At 39.3% G+C, this 20259-nt stretch overlaps 1 protein-coding gene across 1 annotated transcript in view; it reads right to left on the bottom strand.

Moving 5' to 3' along the window:
• Window positions 1–1084: 1084 nt before the first annotated feature.
• LOC128943622 (kinesin-like protein KIF2A) overlaps window positions 1085–20259 on the bottom strand; it is a 236267-nt gene continuing 217092 nt past the window's right edge. Inside the window, 6 exon segments of the mRNA XM_054286517.1 lie at window positions 1085–1170; window positions 4161–4296; window positions 7459–7560; window positions 9161–9311; window positions 10424–10537; window positions 12332–12399. Coding sequence (XP_054142492.1) covers window positions 1085–1170; window positions 4161–4296; window positions 7459–7560; window positions 9161–9311; window positions 10424–10537; window positions 12332–12399 — 657 coding nt within the window.

Raw genomic sequence — 20259 nt, 5'->3', positions numbered from 1 at the left:
ACTTAAACTATTTGCAAACTATAGTTAACGTACATGTAAGCTCGTCATGCATCAAAAGCCAAATTTTAGCAATATGTGAAAGGTCAATATGTATTTCTTTAACTGGATCCCTGAATTTTGACATTTAGCCTATCCATACGCAGAGGTCAGATGGTACCTTTATTCTGACAACATTATCACACCATACCACACACTGTATATCTATCTGTATTACTCTGAGATCCAACTCTACTCGATACTTAAACATTACACTTTGTTATACATCAACCTGTGTATTTTTTGTTTGATTTTGCCTTTTTTTGTGTTTTCTTTGTTAATTACATGTTATAATTATACAACTATTCTTTATGGTATTCAAAGAAACCTAAATTTCAGATTTTTTACAACCAGGATGGAATGTCCAGCTGTATGTTCACTCTAACAGCTCTTGCAGTTCCTGTTTGAAGGATATGGCACATGCTGTGAAATGCACTAGCCACCAAAAAAGTCTCAAAACACATTAAAAATATAAACACACTAAAAGCAATATATATTGACAAATATGAGTGTTGTTTATTAAGTCTGTGCTTCAGAAAGAGGCTATTCAGGGTTAAGTAGCCTTCATCAAGGCACAGAATGGGAAGTAAGCACAGCTGTCTGTAGAAGATATGTAAAACCACTAGTGAGGTACACATGGAGCAAAGACAATTTCAAACTGCAAAACTGGTCTTTATAGCAAAACTGAACATAGTTAAATGGAAATACTGTGACTTTTCAATTGTCACAATTCTACTTCATTAGTAAAAACATGGCAAATATTTCCAAACATAAAATTTACAATTTGAATAAATGAAATACTTTAAACAAATTGCTTCACAGATGTGAACCCTGCATGGTTGTACTGTTTGGTCTAGAAGCATTTTGTAGACATCATAGGAGCATTTCACATAAAACTGAAAATATAATTCAGATGAGCAATAAACAGGACATTTCTAACATTTTTACACTTTCAAGTAGTTGAGTTCTTCCAAGCACTGGGTTTTGTTACAAATGTGTCTTACAGCAGTACAGGTTCATAGATTCCTTTAGCAACAGAGGCCTCCTTTCAAAGGGCACGTGGTCTTTTTGGGTTGATCTGTTTACTGGCCTGTTCCTCCTCTTGCAGAGCTGCCCGGAAAGATTTCACTTTATCTTTAATGAAAAAGAGAGAATGAGTACTAATATGCCTGTGCTCAACACAGATCCTGAAACTAAGGCTTGATGCCCCACATACTGGCCCTAATGCAAAACAAAGAACACTCCTCCACAAAAATAGCTGAAGAGACAAACTACAAGAGGATTGAGATAAGCTTACATTTAATATTTACCATACAAACAAATTGCTTAACAACTTAGTCCCTTCTTAGATGCTATCCCTGTGTCCTGGTTTAGGGCAATTTTGGGAGAAAAAACCTCTAAAGGGGTTTCCTCTAGAAAAGCAAATTGAAGCGGTCCCTCTCCCAACTGGTTTGGGAAAAACATTTCCTTGGAGAAAAGTGGAAAAAACTGTTTATTTAACAGGCAAAGCATTCACCAGCACAAAAAACCCCTGAACAATATTAAACAATAACACCTCTTGCCGCTCCAAAAGAGATGACAAACTCAGAAAGTACCCTTCATGGGCTGTAGCTCAGCTTACTCAGTCTCTTATCAGTCCCTCTGGCACTGGAAATGCCACAGGCCAGGCCAGGCCCTGGTGGGCCACAGGTGTGAGCTGCCAGTGCTGTTCTGGATGTTCAGTCCAGAGCAGGTTTAAACAGGTCCAAAGAAAAATAACCCCAGTCCAGGGAACTTCTCTGCCTCAGCTAGCTAGAAACTAACTAAAAGCATAACAGAGCTCTGTCCTGCCGTCTGTTCATCCACAGACAACACAGGAGCAGGAACGTGGAGGAGTGAGTGCAGTTTTTCTTCTTCTCCCCCCTTCACTCTCAAAACCAATGTTAAAGGTCCAAAACTTATTTCTGGACTAAACAGACAAATGGGGAGATGAGCATCATAAAGTCACCCCAAGACACTCTGTCTCTTCTTAGGAACAAATTCTTCCCTGTGAGGGTGGTGAGGCTCAGACACAGGTTGACCAGAGAACCTGTGGCTGCCCCATCCCTGAAAGTGTTCAAGGCCAGGTTGGACAGGGCTTGGAGCAACCTGGTCTAGTGGAAGATGTCCCTGCTCATGGCAGGGAGGGGAATGAGAAGATCTTTAAGGTCCCTTCCAACCTAAACCATTCTGTGATTCTATGATAACAACTTTTCTATGAATGTGAAAAGCATTTGTGATTAAATTTTGGAAGTAAACAGAAATGCATCAATCATTTTTTTCATCATAGCTAGCACGAGAACAGGAGAAACCCTAGAAAATAAGTATGTCATCCTTTCCTATTTATATTCCTCCCCCACTCCTGTTCCACAGTAATATGCCCAAGAATGGGAAGAAGGAAACAAAACTGACAGCATAAAAAAGTCAGTCCCAAAGTGACAGGACTAAAAGCTGAAATATTCAGTGACCATTATGTTCCATGAGAATAACAGAAAAGTTATTGGGAGAAAGAGGCTTTAACAGATCTTCCCTCCTGTAAAGCTATATATGTTATATCATGCTATTTGTAAAGATGCAAGGATCTTTTAGATATTCTTTATCTCCAGTATCTTGTTTAAAAGCAGTATCTAATAAGTTATGGAATGTGGGATCTCAGTCTCTCAGAACTGGGGTGCAGGGTGAACCAGACTACCCCTGGGGGGCTCGGGAGTCCTGGAATGTTGCCAGAAATGTCTGGTGGCTGGACTTTGATCCCACATGGGAGATGACATCAGTATGAGGACGGGAGGATTTCACTGGGGTGAATGGTGAAGGGACAAGTTAATTGGAGTGTGAGATACAGGGTTTAAGATCCCTGTACAGGGGGGTCTAGAGAGGCAAGATGGAGGCATTGGGGCGTGCCCTTCTTCTTCTTCTTCCTCTAGGCCTCCATCTTCTGTGGTGGAGTTGGCACTCCGGGATTGGACCTTACTAGGGGAACACTGGTTAATAAGGATAGAGGGTATTGGAGAAAAATGATAAATATTGTATACGTAACTCCGGGTATAAAGATAGGTGACCGCCCCAGGGGCTTTCAGTGTGTGCCCATGGCTGACTGCTGAGCAGAACTCTGTCAGGCCAAGAGAAAATCTTTTAGATAAGCAATTAATAAACACCAAGACCAAGAACAAATCTGAAGCTTCCTCTCGTCCTTTCGACCCCGGGGGCCCAAGGCCATCTTTGGGCTTTTTCCCAGACCATCTAAACAGCACCAAAATCCAACAATGGAAGAACAGGGAATCACTTAAACTGTTTTTTTACTGCTGTTGTCTCCAATTGTCTTTCCCTGAAGAGGAAGCCATCATCCATAAGAAACAAAGGAATGTACATCAAATTCTTTGCTAAAGTATACCGGTACAAATACACCCATAAAAGCAAGCAGGCCACATCTGATTTGCTTGATGTATTCTAACTTACACCAGATACTCAGACTGAGTAAAATGTAAGATTTTATCTTATAAAGAGTTTTCTAACACAGATTTAAAAAATCCAAACTAAACCAGTATAGCATGTCTGCTGGAATGCAGATACATAGAGTAACTAAAATGAAAAATTAATCTCCATGAGGTACCAAGCTGACATGCTAAATTTAAAAGACAAATCAAAGAGTCAATTTTGGTAACTAAACATTATCTGCAGTTGGTTTTTCAACAAAGAGAGGCTGACAAAATTTTGACAGAAAGGCTGCTAAGGAAAAAAGTAGGCTAAAAACCATGCTACTCAGAACTCAACATTACTCTTAAGCACAGACTGAAAATCAGCAGTAGGTTTTGTTTTTTTTTTTCCTTTATTCTTTTGGAACAAAGGAAAAGAAAAAAACAACTCAAAGTTGCAGGATCAAGTTTATACTTCCTGAAGGTAAAGCAGACTCTTCCATTAAACTAGTATGGATTGAATACAGATGTGAACTTGTTCTTAAAAAAATGTTCCTTTCTCAGCACATTACAGGACAGCATGAGGTGAAAAAAGACCCCAAAACATAACCACACTCTTTTTATCCCCTTTGTATTACTGCAAGTGTCCATGGCATATGAAAATGTGCACAAAATTGATTAAAAGCAATCTACCTCTAAGTTCGGTCAGAATATCAATTTTTTGCTCTACAATTGCTTCAAGTTGGGTCGCATAAGAATCCACATCATAGTCTACTTCTTCTGTCATCTCAAGAAGAGCTTTTTCATGTTCCAGCCATCTAATAGATTCCTAGGTAAAAGTTAAAAAAACCTCAACTAAATACATTAACAAAGTTTCAATGCAAGTTTCAAGACAATTCATTAGCTGAATTATTCCTTTTCTCAAGATGATCACACTTTTACTGTCTAGTCACCTCACTATAATGTTTCAATCCTAAAATGAATCCTTATTCCTAATTTAGCAAATTTGTATGTTTTCTACATAGTTTCTTAACTCCAATGGTCATAACAGCAGCAGACAAATCCCAGCTACCCCAGTTCTCTTCAAATTCAGAAAATTAGGTGGTTGTAAAACTAAGAAATTAAGAACTTTATTTCATGCATATGTGCCCTTAGGTAGGTATCAAACTTTGAAGCCAGATTTAATTTTTAAGTATGGGCTGGTTGCCACTGACAATAATCATAATCATTGTTGTGTCATTGCAGTCAAGGAGCCAAAATAATTCTGTCCATACTCAAAACCAGTTTTGCCATAAACTGTATAAAATAAGAGCTAACTCTCCGGACAGATAATTGTACTGTAAAAGATGGTTAAAGCAGATCTATGCAAAGCTGTGATTAGACAAACTGATGTCCTTGGAAATGCTTTGATTAAAAATAAAGTAAGCAGATGACAGTTCTATGCATGCTGAGCCTGAAATACTGAAATTAAGTCTCCCTCTGTGCTCAGTAGTTCAAGTAATATTGAAAGCATAGTCCAAATACCATATAAGATTTGTTGGCTTTCTGGACAGATGGAGCTCTCACACTGGGATAGGATTTATGCCATCTAACGTAAGCTTAGATATCCAAGAAACAAAGGAAGATCAAGACGTCCAGAGTACAGTTAATTCAGTTAATCTACTTTAGAGATTTTTTTTGTTAGGATGGGATGTTTTGTACCCCAAAATCAACAGCTTCCAGGTAAAAGCAGACAGAAGACAACTTCTGCATGTTACAGCTTGTATATTTTATATTCGTGCAACCCATCTTCATCCATGGCATAAACTAACAAGTAATGCTGCAAATGAAAGTCACTGAGACTCAGACACATTTCCTTCTAATGACTGCTGTGAGGAGCAGTAATATCCAGCATAAGGCCAGATGGACACACAGAGGCAGTAACATCTTAACCTAATGCAGTTTGTCTCTCCAGAAGTTGCAAGTATTAGGACACAGCTATGGCATATGGCATGACTTTCATACTTCTGCATGCTTTACTTCAGGGCTAATGTCTCAAAATAACTAAATATCTACATCTGTTGTAAAATGTGTTATTTAGCATCATTACTGTATTACATGAACACATATCAATATTCCACTGAGTTACATACCTAAATTGAGATGTGTTGTATTGGTTTGGCACGGCCTGGTTTTTGGTAGCAGGGAGGCCACAAAGATGTCTCCTGTGAGGAGCTGCTGGAAGCTTCCACCATGTCCAGCAGAGCCAATGTGTGATGGCTCTGAAGATGGACATGCTGCTGGCCAAAACTGGGCCAATGAGAGGGATTGTTAATGCCTCTGCGATGACATATTTAAGAAGAAAATCAAAACAAAGTCACGGGGTTTTCCTTCTAGTGAGAGAAGAGGAGGAGGTGAGAATATGTGAAGGAAAACAAAATGGTGACACCAAGGTCAGTGGAGAAGGAGGGGGAAGAGGCGCTCCAGGCGCTGGAGTCGAGATTCCTCTGCAGGCCATGGTGAAGACCATGGTGAAGCAGGTTGTGCCCCTGCAGCCCATGGGGATCCACAGGGCATGCAGAGATCCACTCACAGCCCTGGGCGGGAGGTGCCCATGCCAGAGAGGGTGGATGCCTGGAGAAGGCTGTGATCCAGTGGAAAACCTGGTGGAGAGAGGGAGCCCCTGCTTCCAGGCTGGAGCAGCCTGTCCTTGGAGGACTGCACCCCATGGAAAGAGAGACCCACGTCACAGCAGTTTTAGGAGGACTGTCTGCCTGTGGAGAGGAGTTCATATTGCAGCAGGTGCAGTATGGCTGCTGTTCATGAGAGTGGACCCACACCAGAGAAGTTCATGGAAAACTGTCTCCTGTGGGAGGGACCCCACAGTCTCACAGGAGAAGGACTCCTCTCCCAGAGCAGCAGCAGAAAATCTTGGTGATGAACTGACCAAAACCCCAATGCCCTGTCTCCCTGCGTTGTTGGTGGGAAGGAAGGAGGGGATGGGGGGAAAACAGCATTTTAAGGGCTAATTTTACTTCTCATATTCCTCCTCTGATTCTGTTAATAATAAAATTCACTTTGCAACTTAAGTTGAGCCTGGTTTGCCCTTGAAATATTTCTCCCAGTCCTTATCTCACTCATTAACTGTTTGTTAATTTTTTTTCCCTCCTCTGCCCAGCTGTGGCAGGGGAAGGTGAGCAAGTGACTCTCGTGGGTGCCTGGCATTGGGCCAGTCTCAAACCATGACATGTGTGTATTCCCTCTAGGTTTAATGTTTTGCTATTTTCTTGTAGCAGATGCTCCAAATGGACAGCCTGACTAAAGATTCTAACATTATGAACCAAAACAATTCACATTTCCTTCTGACAACTAGTAACTCATACATATTAGAATTTATTTTGCAACTATAAAAGGTTCTGTGGTGCTGATCAGCATTACACTATGTGGTCAGTAGTCCTTTCAATGACCCTGACTAGTAGCAAATGAAAACTTTATGTATCTGCAAAAAGGAAGAAAACAGGCACTTAGAAATATATTTGTTTCTTCTGGATCTCAGTATCTCAGAGAAACATGTCACAGAAGGATATTTAAAGAAAATACTACGAGAGAGTATTGCTGTATTTTAGAGGGAGATGACCACACAGAAATGGTGCTGATAGGGACATTACTATATAGACACATTAGTATTAATTGCCAGCTTTGGCATTGGAATACTGGAATAGACTAGACAGTGAAATTGAAAATTTTGAGACCAATCTGAGTAAGCACCCTACAACTAGAAAGAAACAGTTACTAATGCTGGAAAAGGCCTAACGCAAAAAATATAGTAAATAGTTGAAATAGTAAAAAAAGAAAATAGCAACTTTTCTTACAATAAAGACAGTCTGTTTAGGAAATCTCTGAAAGCAGCAGAATGACCAGATGATATCCTACATCTTCAAGAGTATGCACTTTTATTGGCAAAACCTGAATTCTACTATTAGGCTAAAACAAGGTAGGGTCCATCTTTTACCTGGAAGACAGCCCTGTGGTCTTCTACTACTTGCTCTTCCATTTCCACCATTTGTGACACAGCTTCATGGAAAGTAAACAACTGTGGAGAAACTTCCTCTTCCTAAAAACATTAGTTAAACCTGTTAGACTCAAAAGAACTGTGGCTACACAAAATATATTGAATATAATCACAGATCATTAAAAGAAATATGCAGAAAGCAGAATCTGTCAAAAATAAAACTTAATACTTTCTAACAAGAAAATATCCAGAAATGAGTGGACAGAGCAATAAATTTAAACTGTTCAAAGAGTTAAATTTAATTCATATTCATAAAAAATTTCCAGCCACTAATCCTAATGGATACTGGAAAACAGAATATTCCCCATGGAAAAAAACCCCCAAGTTAAAATAGTGGGAGGAGGAATTAATAAGGGAAGAATGTTAATTTCTAGTAGGTTTTAATAAGAAAACTTGGTTTCTGTCAGGACTTTTTGTTGTGCCAATTTTCAAAAGAAAAGAACAGCACTTACATTCAATGCATTTCAAGAAAACAAAATCAAATTAACCCTTTGGAAAAAAAGTGTAATAAACGTAAAGTAAAAAAAATCAAAAAATATGTTGTGATCAATACATTAGAAAAATGCACAACTCGGATTTACAAACTGGGACAAACAAGAGTTCTTTAAACATAAATAGTTAATCACAATAAAAGGAGAAAGTACTAGGTAGGCTGCAATTAATGTTTTAGCAAAACAGTATGGTTCCTTCTACCATGCTTTTAAAATCTTTTAAAAAACACATTGAAAAGCGTAATTGAATTCCACGTGAACAAGGAAAAAGTATGATATGAAAGGATATCTGGCTGTAAGGACTGTCCGGTGGGAAGCTCTAGGAATCACTAGCATGTTCTTATAAAACGAAACGAAGTCCAGGAAGAAGAGACAGCTATTAAAATGAGATATACAGCAAACAAAATATAGAGGTGCTTGAAAAGGCAGAGAGTCTGGACAAAAATAATTTAGGGTAGCAAGGATTTTTCTTTTGTACCTTTCATCAGCATTTTCACAAACCAACTTGAACATTTAAGGAACCAGGACTAGAGCTGATAATCAGTAGTGAGGGAAAAAAAATGCCCTTTATAAGGTGCCTCTCAATCCCAGCTCTCCATTCATGCAGCCCAAGGAGACATCCTGGGAACATGATGTGGCTTTCTCTCAAACGTTGCTCTGGGGCTTCACTGCATGAAAATCAGGATGTTGGGAAGAGGAATGATGGGTAGCCAGATTTCTAAACACAGAGAAAGACAAACTTGCTCGAAACAGGGTTCCATGCAGGAAAAATAATGGTCAAAACACAGGAGTGTTAAATAAAATGGATGCATTTCCCAGGCTACTTCTAACTATCTAATACAAGATAAAACTATACTGGAAAAATGCACACCAAAAATGTGAGAGCCTAGAACAGACCCTGCCTAGATATTACAAGCCATATTCAGCAAGGAAGATAAGGAAAAGTAAAACATTCTCCTCTCACCATTCAGGAAACTTTTTTTCCTTTTTGTGTATATGGGAATGAACATAATAGCATAAAGTGAAAAGGTGAAAAGGCATGCTGTATCTACTAAATGGTATTGCTAACAGACTATAAATGCACATTACTCTGGATTTGTTTTGCCACTGTATTTATCACCGCTTTCCATGCAATGCTGTAAACCACTCACATTTTGTTCGCAAAGCAGTTTGAGATCATCTCTCTGAGGAGAACTCCCCACACCCCACTGTGTCTCTAAGTCATCAATCTGATTGGGAGCATGGTGTATAACAGGTGAGATATCTCCTGCAACACTAGGATCAACCATCAACTCCTTCACCCTACATTCAGAAAATATTTAAATTGTAAATTAGTAACTTCCTGTTCAAAAGAGTCACAACCAAAAATAAAGCTCATTTATGCACAATTTATTTCATTTAATAAGGATGCTGATTTTAGCTTCACAAGTTTAATGTACTTTCAGTGACAAAAAGATGTTAGTTCAACTCCTAAAAAGCACAGACTTTCAACTATTTGCAGGTGGATTGCAGTCCATCCTCTCACAAGAGGCATTTTTTGATTGAAATCTTAGTACTTATTAACTATTAAGAGGGCAAAAATGTCCAGACCCTCAATATTAACTCCTCAATAAGGAATATTATTTGAAAGAAAAGTTCATTCAGCATCTTAAACTTGAGCATTGTTTTTTATCTGTGCACACAATTGTGCTTTAAAAATATTAGTCAATCAGTACCCTACTAGATGTTATAAGCAAATCCACTAAGAATTTTGAAGAAAAGAATAACTTGCAGCCAACTATCTCAGAGAATGAATAGATCCTTTTATTAAAATAATTTAAAAGGTGAAAATATATTATTAAAATGTAAGGTTCTTGCAGCATGAAAATACTTTAAAGATTATAATGATTCTATCAAACAAGGCCCATTTAAAAGAACGCTTATGAAATAGACATCAAAATCTGCAAGTATAGCAAGTTTTAGAACAAATTCTTAATTTTAATGGGAATTTCTTTTTGAAGTAGCACATATTTCATACAATGGAAACTATATTTCATTCATCTTTTGAATAATTAAAAGTTTTTACAATATATATGTATTAAAATGGGTTTCTTTTTAAATTATTTATATTCAAATTACCCTAAACACAGACTGATCAGATTTGGTCCGCTAAATGTATGAAGGAGACATAATTTCTTTTTTTTTTTTTTTTAATGTATGAAGGAAACTAGCAAGCCTGGATACAGAATGTGGTCTTGTGAACAAAATAATAGAAAGATGATTGCAGATCATGCAGAACCATCACCTGACAAACAAAATAAAAACAAAGTATGTGTGACTCAAGGCAAGGGGACTAATGAAAGGTTTGTCTGTAAAATTGCATTGCCAAAAAGAAAATTATAAAACAAACATTCTGTATATAGAATGAAGTAGACCTTGTGATTGAAGGAGAAAAGTCATCATACTCATAGGAAGGAGAGAGATCAGAGCAACTGCCACTACCCTGAGAGAAGGGAATGTCTGAAGGACTAATTCCAAATTCCTTTACTCTGCAGCAGCAAATTAAAAGAAAATTATCTCAAACACAGTTAAAATAACTGTTTTGCATTCTTTAATAGTTTAACAAAATTATTTTTACATTAAAAAAGAAGACTGTTGACATATTTAAATCTTCTGCAAATGGTTACAGATCACTAACAAAATTGAACAATATCAGTGCTGGTAATTTGCAGGAGAGTATAATAGCAGTGTTTTCAGAAGTGTAACTCCAGATTTCAGGTTTTGCAGATAATAAAATTTGCTCTACATTTAGTATTTCGTTAAACTGATCCTTTTAACATATCAAACTACTACAGTGCCTTAAATTCTATACTGCACCATCTGACACTGCACAGACACTGGTGTTCAGCACTTGAAAACTACTTACTTGTCCTATGAAAACTATATATTGGTAGAAAAAATTAAAATACTACACAAAACATATGAAGCAACTTTACAGTGATAGGCATAAAAAATAAACTCTACCCCAGCCAAAACCAGCACAACCCCCTAACAACATATGAATTTAACAGCAAGGGAAAGAAACAGTTTCTGCACACCAATTTAGCATACTGGGAATAGGTATTTGTTTTTCAGTGTCCATTTCTGAAGTCACTTCAGCAATACATATTCTATAAGGGATAGAAAGATACAACTAGTTTTGATTAATGTGACACATCCTTCATTATGTTACTGTAAGCAGGGGACTGGATGCCCCCTTCTCACCAAGAAGGAAATCGCATAGACAGGTTCAAGCCAGGTGGATTTGCTACTACCTTGATCTAAACAGAAAGACATTTGGATACCAAGAGGAACGGATGATAAGTTACCCTAGCAGCCCTTTGTGCCCAATTAATGACTGGCTGCAGGGAGGGGGCAGGGGAAGCAAAACAGGAGAAGATGTGGTTCTGCCCTATCTTTCACTGGGGCAAGCAGACCACAAGGTGGTAGCTTCTTCTGGCAAAACCAGGCTTTCTGATGGCCCAGAAACTTGTTTGCCTCCTTTGTTCTTTGCAGCAAAGTGGTGGGTGGGTCTCTGGGGTGCAATGTCTGATTGCAGGCATATGCAGGACCCAATCTCCCCAAACATTAATCATAGAACTGCAGCTGTGGAAGGCTCCTTTCACATTGACTGAAGAGACAAACACTTTCAGAGAGCAGTACAGGTCTCAAAGATGATGCATCAGGCTCTGGAGGCACTAACTTCTTCTCCACTTATTATGTCACTGTTGGATTAGCTGACTGTATTTAGGGGTCTCAGATATTTGCCAGCAGTTGGGAAACATAAAATTTAGGCCACAACAACTGCCGAATTTTCATAAGAATAAGCTAGTTGATATAGATCTATATATGATGTGATATATCATATATATAAAAGAAACATGCTGGCAACTGAATGCAATTCCACCAAGGCGATGAAAAATCACATTGCAGAAAGGTATTTCAGCTAACACCCCAGGGAATCATCATGAAAACTGCCTACCCCTAATGCAAGAGGTGATACATCCAGAGCAGGGACAAAACTAAAAGAGGCATCTCCTAGATTCCTTGCAATCCCCACTATATCAATTTCTGGATAATGGCTTACATGTGGTTTCTATTGATTCTCTTGTAATGGTTGCAAAAAGGTACAAATTTAATTAAATGTGAGCCTGAATCAGTAATAAGTATTTTGAGTTAAATCTTTTTAAGAAATGCAAGTACACTACAATTATTCAAGTAGTTAAAATAATTATACATTATGGAACAGTAATATTCCAAATATCAGCGACCAACAGCCAATAAAGCAATAACATTTTCCATACCTATTTGCATATCTCAATGTATTTAGTGTGTTTTCGCATGATGCTATCCCTGGAGAAATTGTAGCAATCTGGAGAAAACAAACCATGCATTAATAAATCACTTTGTACAGATGAAACGGTAGATGAATTTAAATTAATTTTTTATATCCACTTTGATTTGAGATGTTCTACAAAGAGTGTCTACTATGTACAACTGTCCTAATGTTGGAAATGATACAAAGTTTCAAATTTTTTTGTAACTTTAGTCAGTCTTGTTCGCCTTTGCCCTGGGGGAAGATAATTGAAGTTTCTTTTCAAAGGACTGTTTCATCACTCAAGGTGTGATTAGCTTAACATCCCAAGAAGACCCGGAGTAGCATAGAAGATGCACAAAAGATAACAACCATTAACAACCATTATAATCATTAACGACCATAAACGCCAAACATCACCCCTGGCATGGTCAGAGACACCTGGTCCATAAAAGACTGATAAGAGAACCAAGGAATAAGGACTAAATTAGCATCAGAGCCGAAGAAATCCATAACTGATAAGAAACCAAATACTAAGAACTGTGAGACTTGGGACCAATGAACATTGAACCAATTAATTTCTCTGGGTTTTGACTGTATAAGTATGTGAAAAATCTAGCAAAGAGTCATGTGTCATTGAATGATTTTCTCTGCACACTCGGACAATGTGTGGATGAAATTATTTCTGTTGCACATCCTGGCCAGAATAAATAATTGCCTTGATACTCTAACACTAAAAATGTGGGAAAGTTTTAGTTTTTCCCATAGTTTCAATGATACTAATAAAATGGCGTCTCAAGAAGAGACACGTCAAGTCAAATCTTCAATTTAATTTATTCAACCATACCTGAAATATTAGGAATCAAAGAAATTTCAATTTCCCCCATTTCACAGTCTTCCTAAATAATATGTAAGTGAAAAACTCTAATTAAAAAAAAAAAAAAGACTCCTCAAGGAGGGAAATATGCAACTCAGTAGAAAGTCAGTCTAATGTATCCTACAAACAATTACCAGATTATTGATCTATATATCTATATCTATATCTATCTATCTTTGTAGTCTGTTCAAGCAAATTGTATACTTATTTGAGAAACCTATTTTGGCCAGTCTACAACCGTACTTAATAATACTAAAGATATACATGTTTATTGCTATAAGATTTATATTTTTTTTTCTGAACTGAATATTATCTGTAAATAATACTTAATAGCTCACTTATTATGAAACCTAAGTGGTATGTAACAAAAGGTTAACCACAAGTAACACGGTAACAAAATGTGCAGGTAAAGCAAGCAAGGCAACAAATAAGAGATGACAAGTGAGATAACAAGTGCCATCAAAAGCAAGATAGCAAGTTTTAATGGAACTTGCAAACTGCAAAATTAGCTAAAAACAAGTTAGATTGAAAAACAAGAAGCACCAGGCATGTGCTGAAGATAGAAGTAAAAAGTTCAAATGTGAGGAAGACTACAGAAGTCTTCATCAAAACACCACCAGGAGACTGACAACCACCACAGAAGGAACTGACGCATGCGTGGAAGTAACAAACTCTTGTAAAACCATGACACAGCTGTCACAGACATCTTTTGTGAAAAATCCTTTCTTTGGGATTTTTCCCCTTTCTGGGAAGCTGTGGCCTCAGCAACAAATGTAGGCAATGGTTATCTGCTGCTGTGGAATGCAACAGGTGCATCCAAGATTGGTCTCCTTTGAATGTTTGGATTTTCTGACCGCTGACGGCAGAGCTGTTCTTGCTTTCTGCCTGGACACAGAACTTTGTTGTTGATTCTTTTTCTATTCTTAACTTAGCAAGCTTCTGAGACTTTTTCTCTCTATTCCTATTAGCATAGTAATAATGTAATATATAGCATAAAATAATAAATCAAGCCTTCTGAACATGAGGTCAAGATTCTTGTCTCTCTCTTAGCCCTGAAAAACCCTTGCAAGCCCTGTAACACACAGCTTTATGCAAATATGAGTATGCTAATGATATGTTGTAGTTGTGATGTTGCACAGAAAGACTTTTAAAATGTAACTGAAGGCTAAAGAAGAATGAGTGAATTTTGTGGCAGAGACTTCCCCCTCACTCCCAGAGCTGAATAAACACCTGCTCTGTAGCCATCTGGCTACAGAGCTTTATTTTCTTGCCAAGTTTTGGGCATCAGTTTGGCAAGCCAGCCAGGAGAGAATTCTCTGCCCAGCTGCAAAGGTCTGCTAGAGCTCCCGACTCCCTTGGCAAGCTCCAAGAATTTCTTGTAGGGACTCTGTGCTTCCCTGGCTCTCTGCAGGGGTAAACAAGGACCGACTGCAGGAAATTTAAGGTATTTGTTGATTATTTTGAATTTTCGTTTTGATCTTGGTTAAGTAACTCCCATAAAACGTATGTGACGACTCATGCAGGATGCTGTATCATGGGCAAAATTCCCGACGTTAATACATAAGGGGTTAGAGTCCCCTGAAAGGAAGTCTGATGATTATGTATTGGCCTATGACTTGGAATTTTGGGTTTGATTGTTGCATGTGTCATTTTGTGTCTTCTATGTAAGACTAGTGTTTCTTGTCCATGTGTCTGTTAATAAGTTTTCATTTCTTGCCTGTGTGTCTGTTAAAAGGTTTTTGGTTTATTACACATTGTACTCTGTTACCTTGTCTGTTGTGCAGATCAGGACAGCGTAGATTATGCAGGAGTAGACCATGTGATCTGTGAGAAACTATGCTCACTTTAAAATTTTAGAAGGTTTATTAAACCTTAACAAATATAACAAAGGACTAAATAAGGAAAAATTACAGCGCTGAGAGTGTAGGACTAAATCGCCACGTGCTCAACCACAAAATGACTGCTCCACCTTTTATACTCCTGGTGTTGCATCAGGTAATCCTAATCCCTTCCAAAGTCCGTCAGTCAACTCTTCTTCGCCGTCCATTGGTGGAGATCACTTTCTTGAAACTTGATTGGAGGTCAGGTGTTGCTATGCCATGCCTCCTAGTAACAAGCCTGCTCTCCTCCCAAATGCCCTGACTACCCAGGCCATCCAGTGGAAACAATACAAGGAGGACAGGAAAGAGGGCTACGGGGAGAACATATCACAATAACATAACCATACATCAGTAAAACTTCTCTTAACCTACACATAGTATTCATCCCTTAATTGTGAGAGCCAACCATTGCATTATCCATGTATAACAATTCTTTTGTGTTAATTGCTTGGCAGCATTGTAAAAACAAATACTGGTTCAGGTTGAAACTAAGATTCCCAATTTGTGGTCAGTGCAGTATCTGCAGAATAAGAGTAAAGAAAGGAATGCAAGTGATAATTTTTGCTGTAAAGTGCAGGTATCTGGATAGCACCAGGAATGGGTAGCACCGACAGTAAGGATATTGTCAAAAAGAGTCCATTGGGGTGTGTTTTGGCTCATTGGAAGGATTTAGGAGGGATACCTGGAGGTATAAAAGTGATTTGATGTGGTATTGCATATGTTTTTGACATTGAGAATGAAACCAGAGTGGCAAAGAAGATGCAGTAATAATTTACCCCCACAAGATCCCTTAGTTTTGGCCCTAGAAAAGGATGGAGGTAAAAGAAAAATGAGGTGGTGTTCTTCTGCATGTAGTATAGGTCAGAGATGTCTTAAACTGAGATGTGGAGAAGAAGATAGTGAGATTGATCCTTTTAGAATTACAACCTAATCTCCTCAGGACAGTCCCCGGGGTCCCTCAATTATCATCTAGTGATAGTAGATTAGAAAGTGAGAAAGGAGATGACTCAGGTTATCCAGATGAGGGAAGGAGCCCAGGGACTCCAGTAACGGCTCCCACTAGAAGCAAGACTAAAATCCCATAGGAGCCATAGTGGCAGCTTTAGAGCAACATCAAAGAGGATTATGTGATCAGGGATGAGGCAGAGGTAAAGGTAGAAATAGTAGAGGTGACTCAAATGAATCCCAAGAGAGGTTAGGCCCAAATCAGTGTGCTCACTGTAAGGAAGAAGGGCATTGGAAATGCCAGTGCCCAGATTTACTGAACACTGCACAGGAAGCTGTTGTTGCAGCAATAGTTAACAGTGCGTGACGAGGACTGGCAGATCTTTCCCTAGCAGACCCGCTGGTTAAGATACAGCTAGGGAATGATAAAGAAGTTGAATTCTTAATAGATACAGGAGCTACATTTTCAGTTTTAATTCAAGCTTTAATGCCTAAAAGTGAAAAACATATCCAGGTAATGGGAGCCACAGGCCAACCAGAGAATGCCTTTTTCTTAAAACCATTAGAACACAAAACTGGGAAAAAGATGGGAATTCATCAATTCCTCTATCTGCCAAATTTGCCTAAATCACTATTAGGCAGGGATGTCCTTGAAAATTTAGAGGCAACAATTCAGTTTAGCGAGGGAAACATGAGATTCAAAGTACCTGAAGGCAAATTGATTTCAGCATTAGGACTGGCAATTGATACAGGACCAGCAAACAATAGTAACTCTTTGGAGCAAATAATTAATCAGGTATACCCAGGAATATGAAATAACACTGCTCCTGGGAGATCAAAATTGGCTGACCCTATTAAGATTGAATTACAGACAGGAGAAAAGCCAGTGGTTGAGAGACAATATTTTTTAAGAATAGAGGACAAAAACGGGATCAAACCAATTATTAGCAAATTTCTGACACTAGAATTATTGAAAGAGTGTGAATCTGAATTTAATACTCCTATACTACCAGTAAAAAAACCTAATGGAACTTATAGATCAGTGAAAAATTTGCGAACAATCAATGGAATTGCTGAAAGTATCCACCCAGTGGTTGCAAATCCCTATACTTTGCTAACTAAACTCCAAAATAATCTTGTTTGGTTCCCGGTGATAGATCTCAAAGATGCTTTCTTATGCCTGCCACTTGCAGAAGGAAGTCAAAACATATCTGCTTCTGTATGGGACAACCCTAGCACAGGCAGGAAAAACCAACTTACCTGGACAGTGTTACCTCAGGGAATCAAAAACAGTCCCACAATTTTTGGCAATCGATTGGCCAAAGAATTGGAACAATGGCCAGCTCTGCCTGGGGAGGGAACACTCCTACAATATGTAGATGATCTACTAATTGCTACAAGAACTATCGAAGAGTGCCTTGCATGGACAGTAAGTCTGTTGAATTTTCTTGGACTAAATGGTTATTGAGTGTCACAACAGAAAGCTCAGGTGGTGCAACACCAGGTGACCTATCTTGGATATGAAGTCTCTGGAAGACAACAATCCCTGAGAACCACACAAAAGGAGGCAATCTGCCAAACACCGAGGTGAAAAACTGTAAAAGAATTCCATGTTTTTCTTGTAATGACAGGTTGGTGCTGGTTGTGGATATACAACTACGGACTGATTGTGAAACCTTTATACAGGCTAGTAAAAGTTTCTAAAAATACCGTGGTGTGTGATGTACTTTGGACCTGATTAGCATAAGAGATTTGATAATCAGGAGGCCTTGGCAAGAACAAACAGATCTTTGAGGATTGAATCAAGGAAAAAAGATTGAATCAAGACTGTCTGACCAGAAAAGAAGATTGAATCAACTTCTGCAAGCAAGAGATGTTGCAAAATGCATGTTTGTTTATGTGATGATTAACCCAATCATTGCAGCAAAAAATTCCTAGCTTTCCTAAAATGGTATATAATTATATGTAGCCCACAGTAAAATCGGATTCTGATCACCACTCAGTCTCCCCATCTCTCTCGTCATCGCTGATAATTGGTGTGCTACATGAAGAGAAGGACTGGCTACCTGATGGCAATTGGCGAGCCCCTGGAACTGATTGTGATGGTGAGATAATAGCATTTGGGCCCACAATCACCTGTCTGCTGCTACATGACAGGTGAGCCAGGGGAACTAAACTATGGGACAGAACACATCTCATGAGGGAGATGTCTATGAAACCATGTTCGGCCTTCCGGGCAAGCATGGCTCCCCCATCCTAAAGCCCGACCTTAAGTCACTTTTACGATGGGTGTCACGCATGCTCCTTGACACCACCCCTTCTTCTATTTTTACCCTCCTCTTCTAGGACAAGGTCGGCGTAAAACTACGACCTGGTTACGCTGCCTGACCATGAGCCAGAGCTACAAATGCTTCCTGCTTGGAGGGCGGTCATGGGCACGATTAAAAAGGAGGGAGGCAGAGAGGCAGCCTGCAAGGCTACCGCTGAGATGGCCCCAGCAACCGTGCTGGATTGAAACCTGCCCAGGTCCTGCTCCCTGTCCCCTGTCTGCATGCCCTCCCCGATGAGCGCCAGGGATAGAGCCCAGTCGTCACCTCCAGTCCCACTGCTATACCGCCAGCTATCCCAGAGCCGCCAGATGCTTATCACTTATGTGGCAGACACTGACTCTGGCAGTGAAGGGGATCTGAACCCTTTTGACACCAGCCCCGAAAAAGATCCAGACTTATTCCCTTTGGAAATGCATAATAATTGGCTATTGATAAAAAAGGATAATAAATAAATAATAAAGATAATAAATAAATAATAATAAAAAAGAAAGCCCTTAAGGACACTCCGTCAGAAATCTTTTTGGCCCTGTGAGACTCGGCCCAAGGGGGGAAAAATCCACAATGGGAGCCCTTAGGTCAGTGAGAAATTAAGGAACTGTGCCGTACCGCAGAGGAATATGGTCTGGGGTACCCTTACTTCAGTAATTTATTAAGAGCAACTTTTACTACTCATGTCATGACTCCTCATGATGTTATGTTTTTGGCAAATCTTCTGCTCACACCAATGCAATATGCAATATTTATGGCACAATGGAAAAACAGACTGAAGAATTTAATTGGAACATATGCAAGGCATGCAAACCAAGCCCTGGCTGCCTTAACTATTTACCACCTAGCAGGGGAAGGGGTGCATACTAAGCCTAATGACCAAGTCGCCTAACAAGCCCTGAAGGGTATCACAGAGGCAGCTCGTTTGGCATCTCTTAAGGTTCCTGATGCCAAAACCCCACAACAGTCCTTCATAAATATCAAACAAGGTCCACAGGAGCCCAATATGCAGTTTGTGGACAGATTAAAACAAACACTGGAGAGACAAATCAATAATGGTCAAGCAAGTGAGATTGTACTCCTCAAATTGGCCGTAGAGTATTTTAATGAGGACTGTAAGTGCCTTTTGAAATCCTAGCCCCCTGAACCTGAGCTCACGGTGTTTCAAATAGTACAAGCCTGCAACTGCTTGGGACATTACAACATACTATGGCAATCACCTATCAAGCCATGGGGCAAGGCATAGCTGACACTTTTGCTTTCCTGAAATTAATCCCCAGAAAGCATTTGGTTTGTTTTGGCTGTGAGGAACCCGGGCATATTAAAAGAGACTGTCAAAAAAGTGGCAATACAAAAACCCAAGGCCCTGGGTATTTGCCCTCAGTGCCATAAGGGAAGGCATTATGCTAATCAATGTTGGTCCAAGTCTGATTTTGAAGGGCGCCCGATATCAGGAAACCAGAGCCAAAGCACAGAGCAGCACCACGCAATGACACAAATGCCCCAGCCGATGCCTCAGAGCAGACCACCGCAAGCCTCAGCCCAGCCACCGCCCCAAGCAGTCTTCACCGGACCACAAGCAGCCTTCACCAGACAGTCGCTGACCTACGTGCAGCCACCCCAGGCAGTGCAGGATTGGACATATGAACCAATAACACAGTAACATAATCTGATCAGTTTTTTGTCTTCCTACAGGAATCTTTGGACTCCTGAAACCCAGTTACCACACTTTGCTTATAGGTAGATCATCTACCTTGATAACAGGGTTGTTTGTGCTGCCAGGAGTCATTGACTCTGACTCAGTTGGAGAAATAAAGATTATGGCTTGGACCCCCCAGCCTCCCTGTGTAGTCCTGGCCGGGACCCATATAGCCCAATTAATACTTTTCCCAGCAGC

Source organism: Melozone crissalis, unplaced genomic scaffold (assembly GCF_028551555.1).
Source record: "Melozone crissalis strain CALT ecotype California unplaced genomic scaffold, PUWL_Pcris_2 ptg000049l_1, whole genome shotgun sequence".
NCBI lineage: Eukaryota > Metazoa > Chordata > Aves > Passeriformes > Passerellidae > Melozone > Melozone crissalis.
This window is presented reverse-complemented; position numbering and strand designations above follow the sequence as displayed.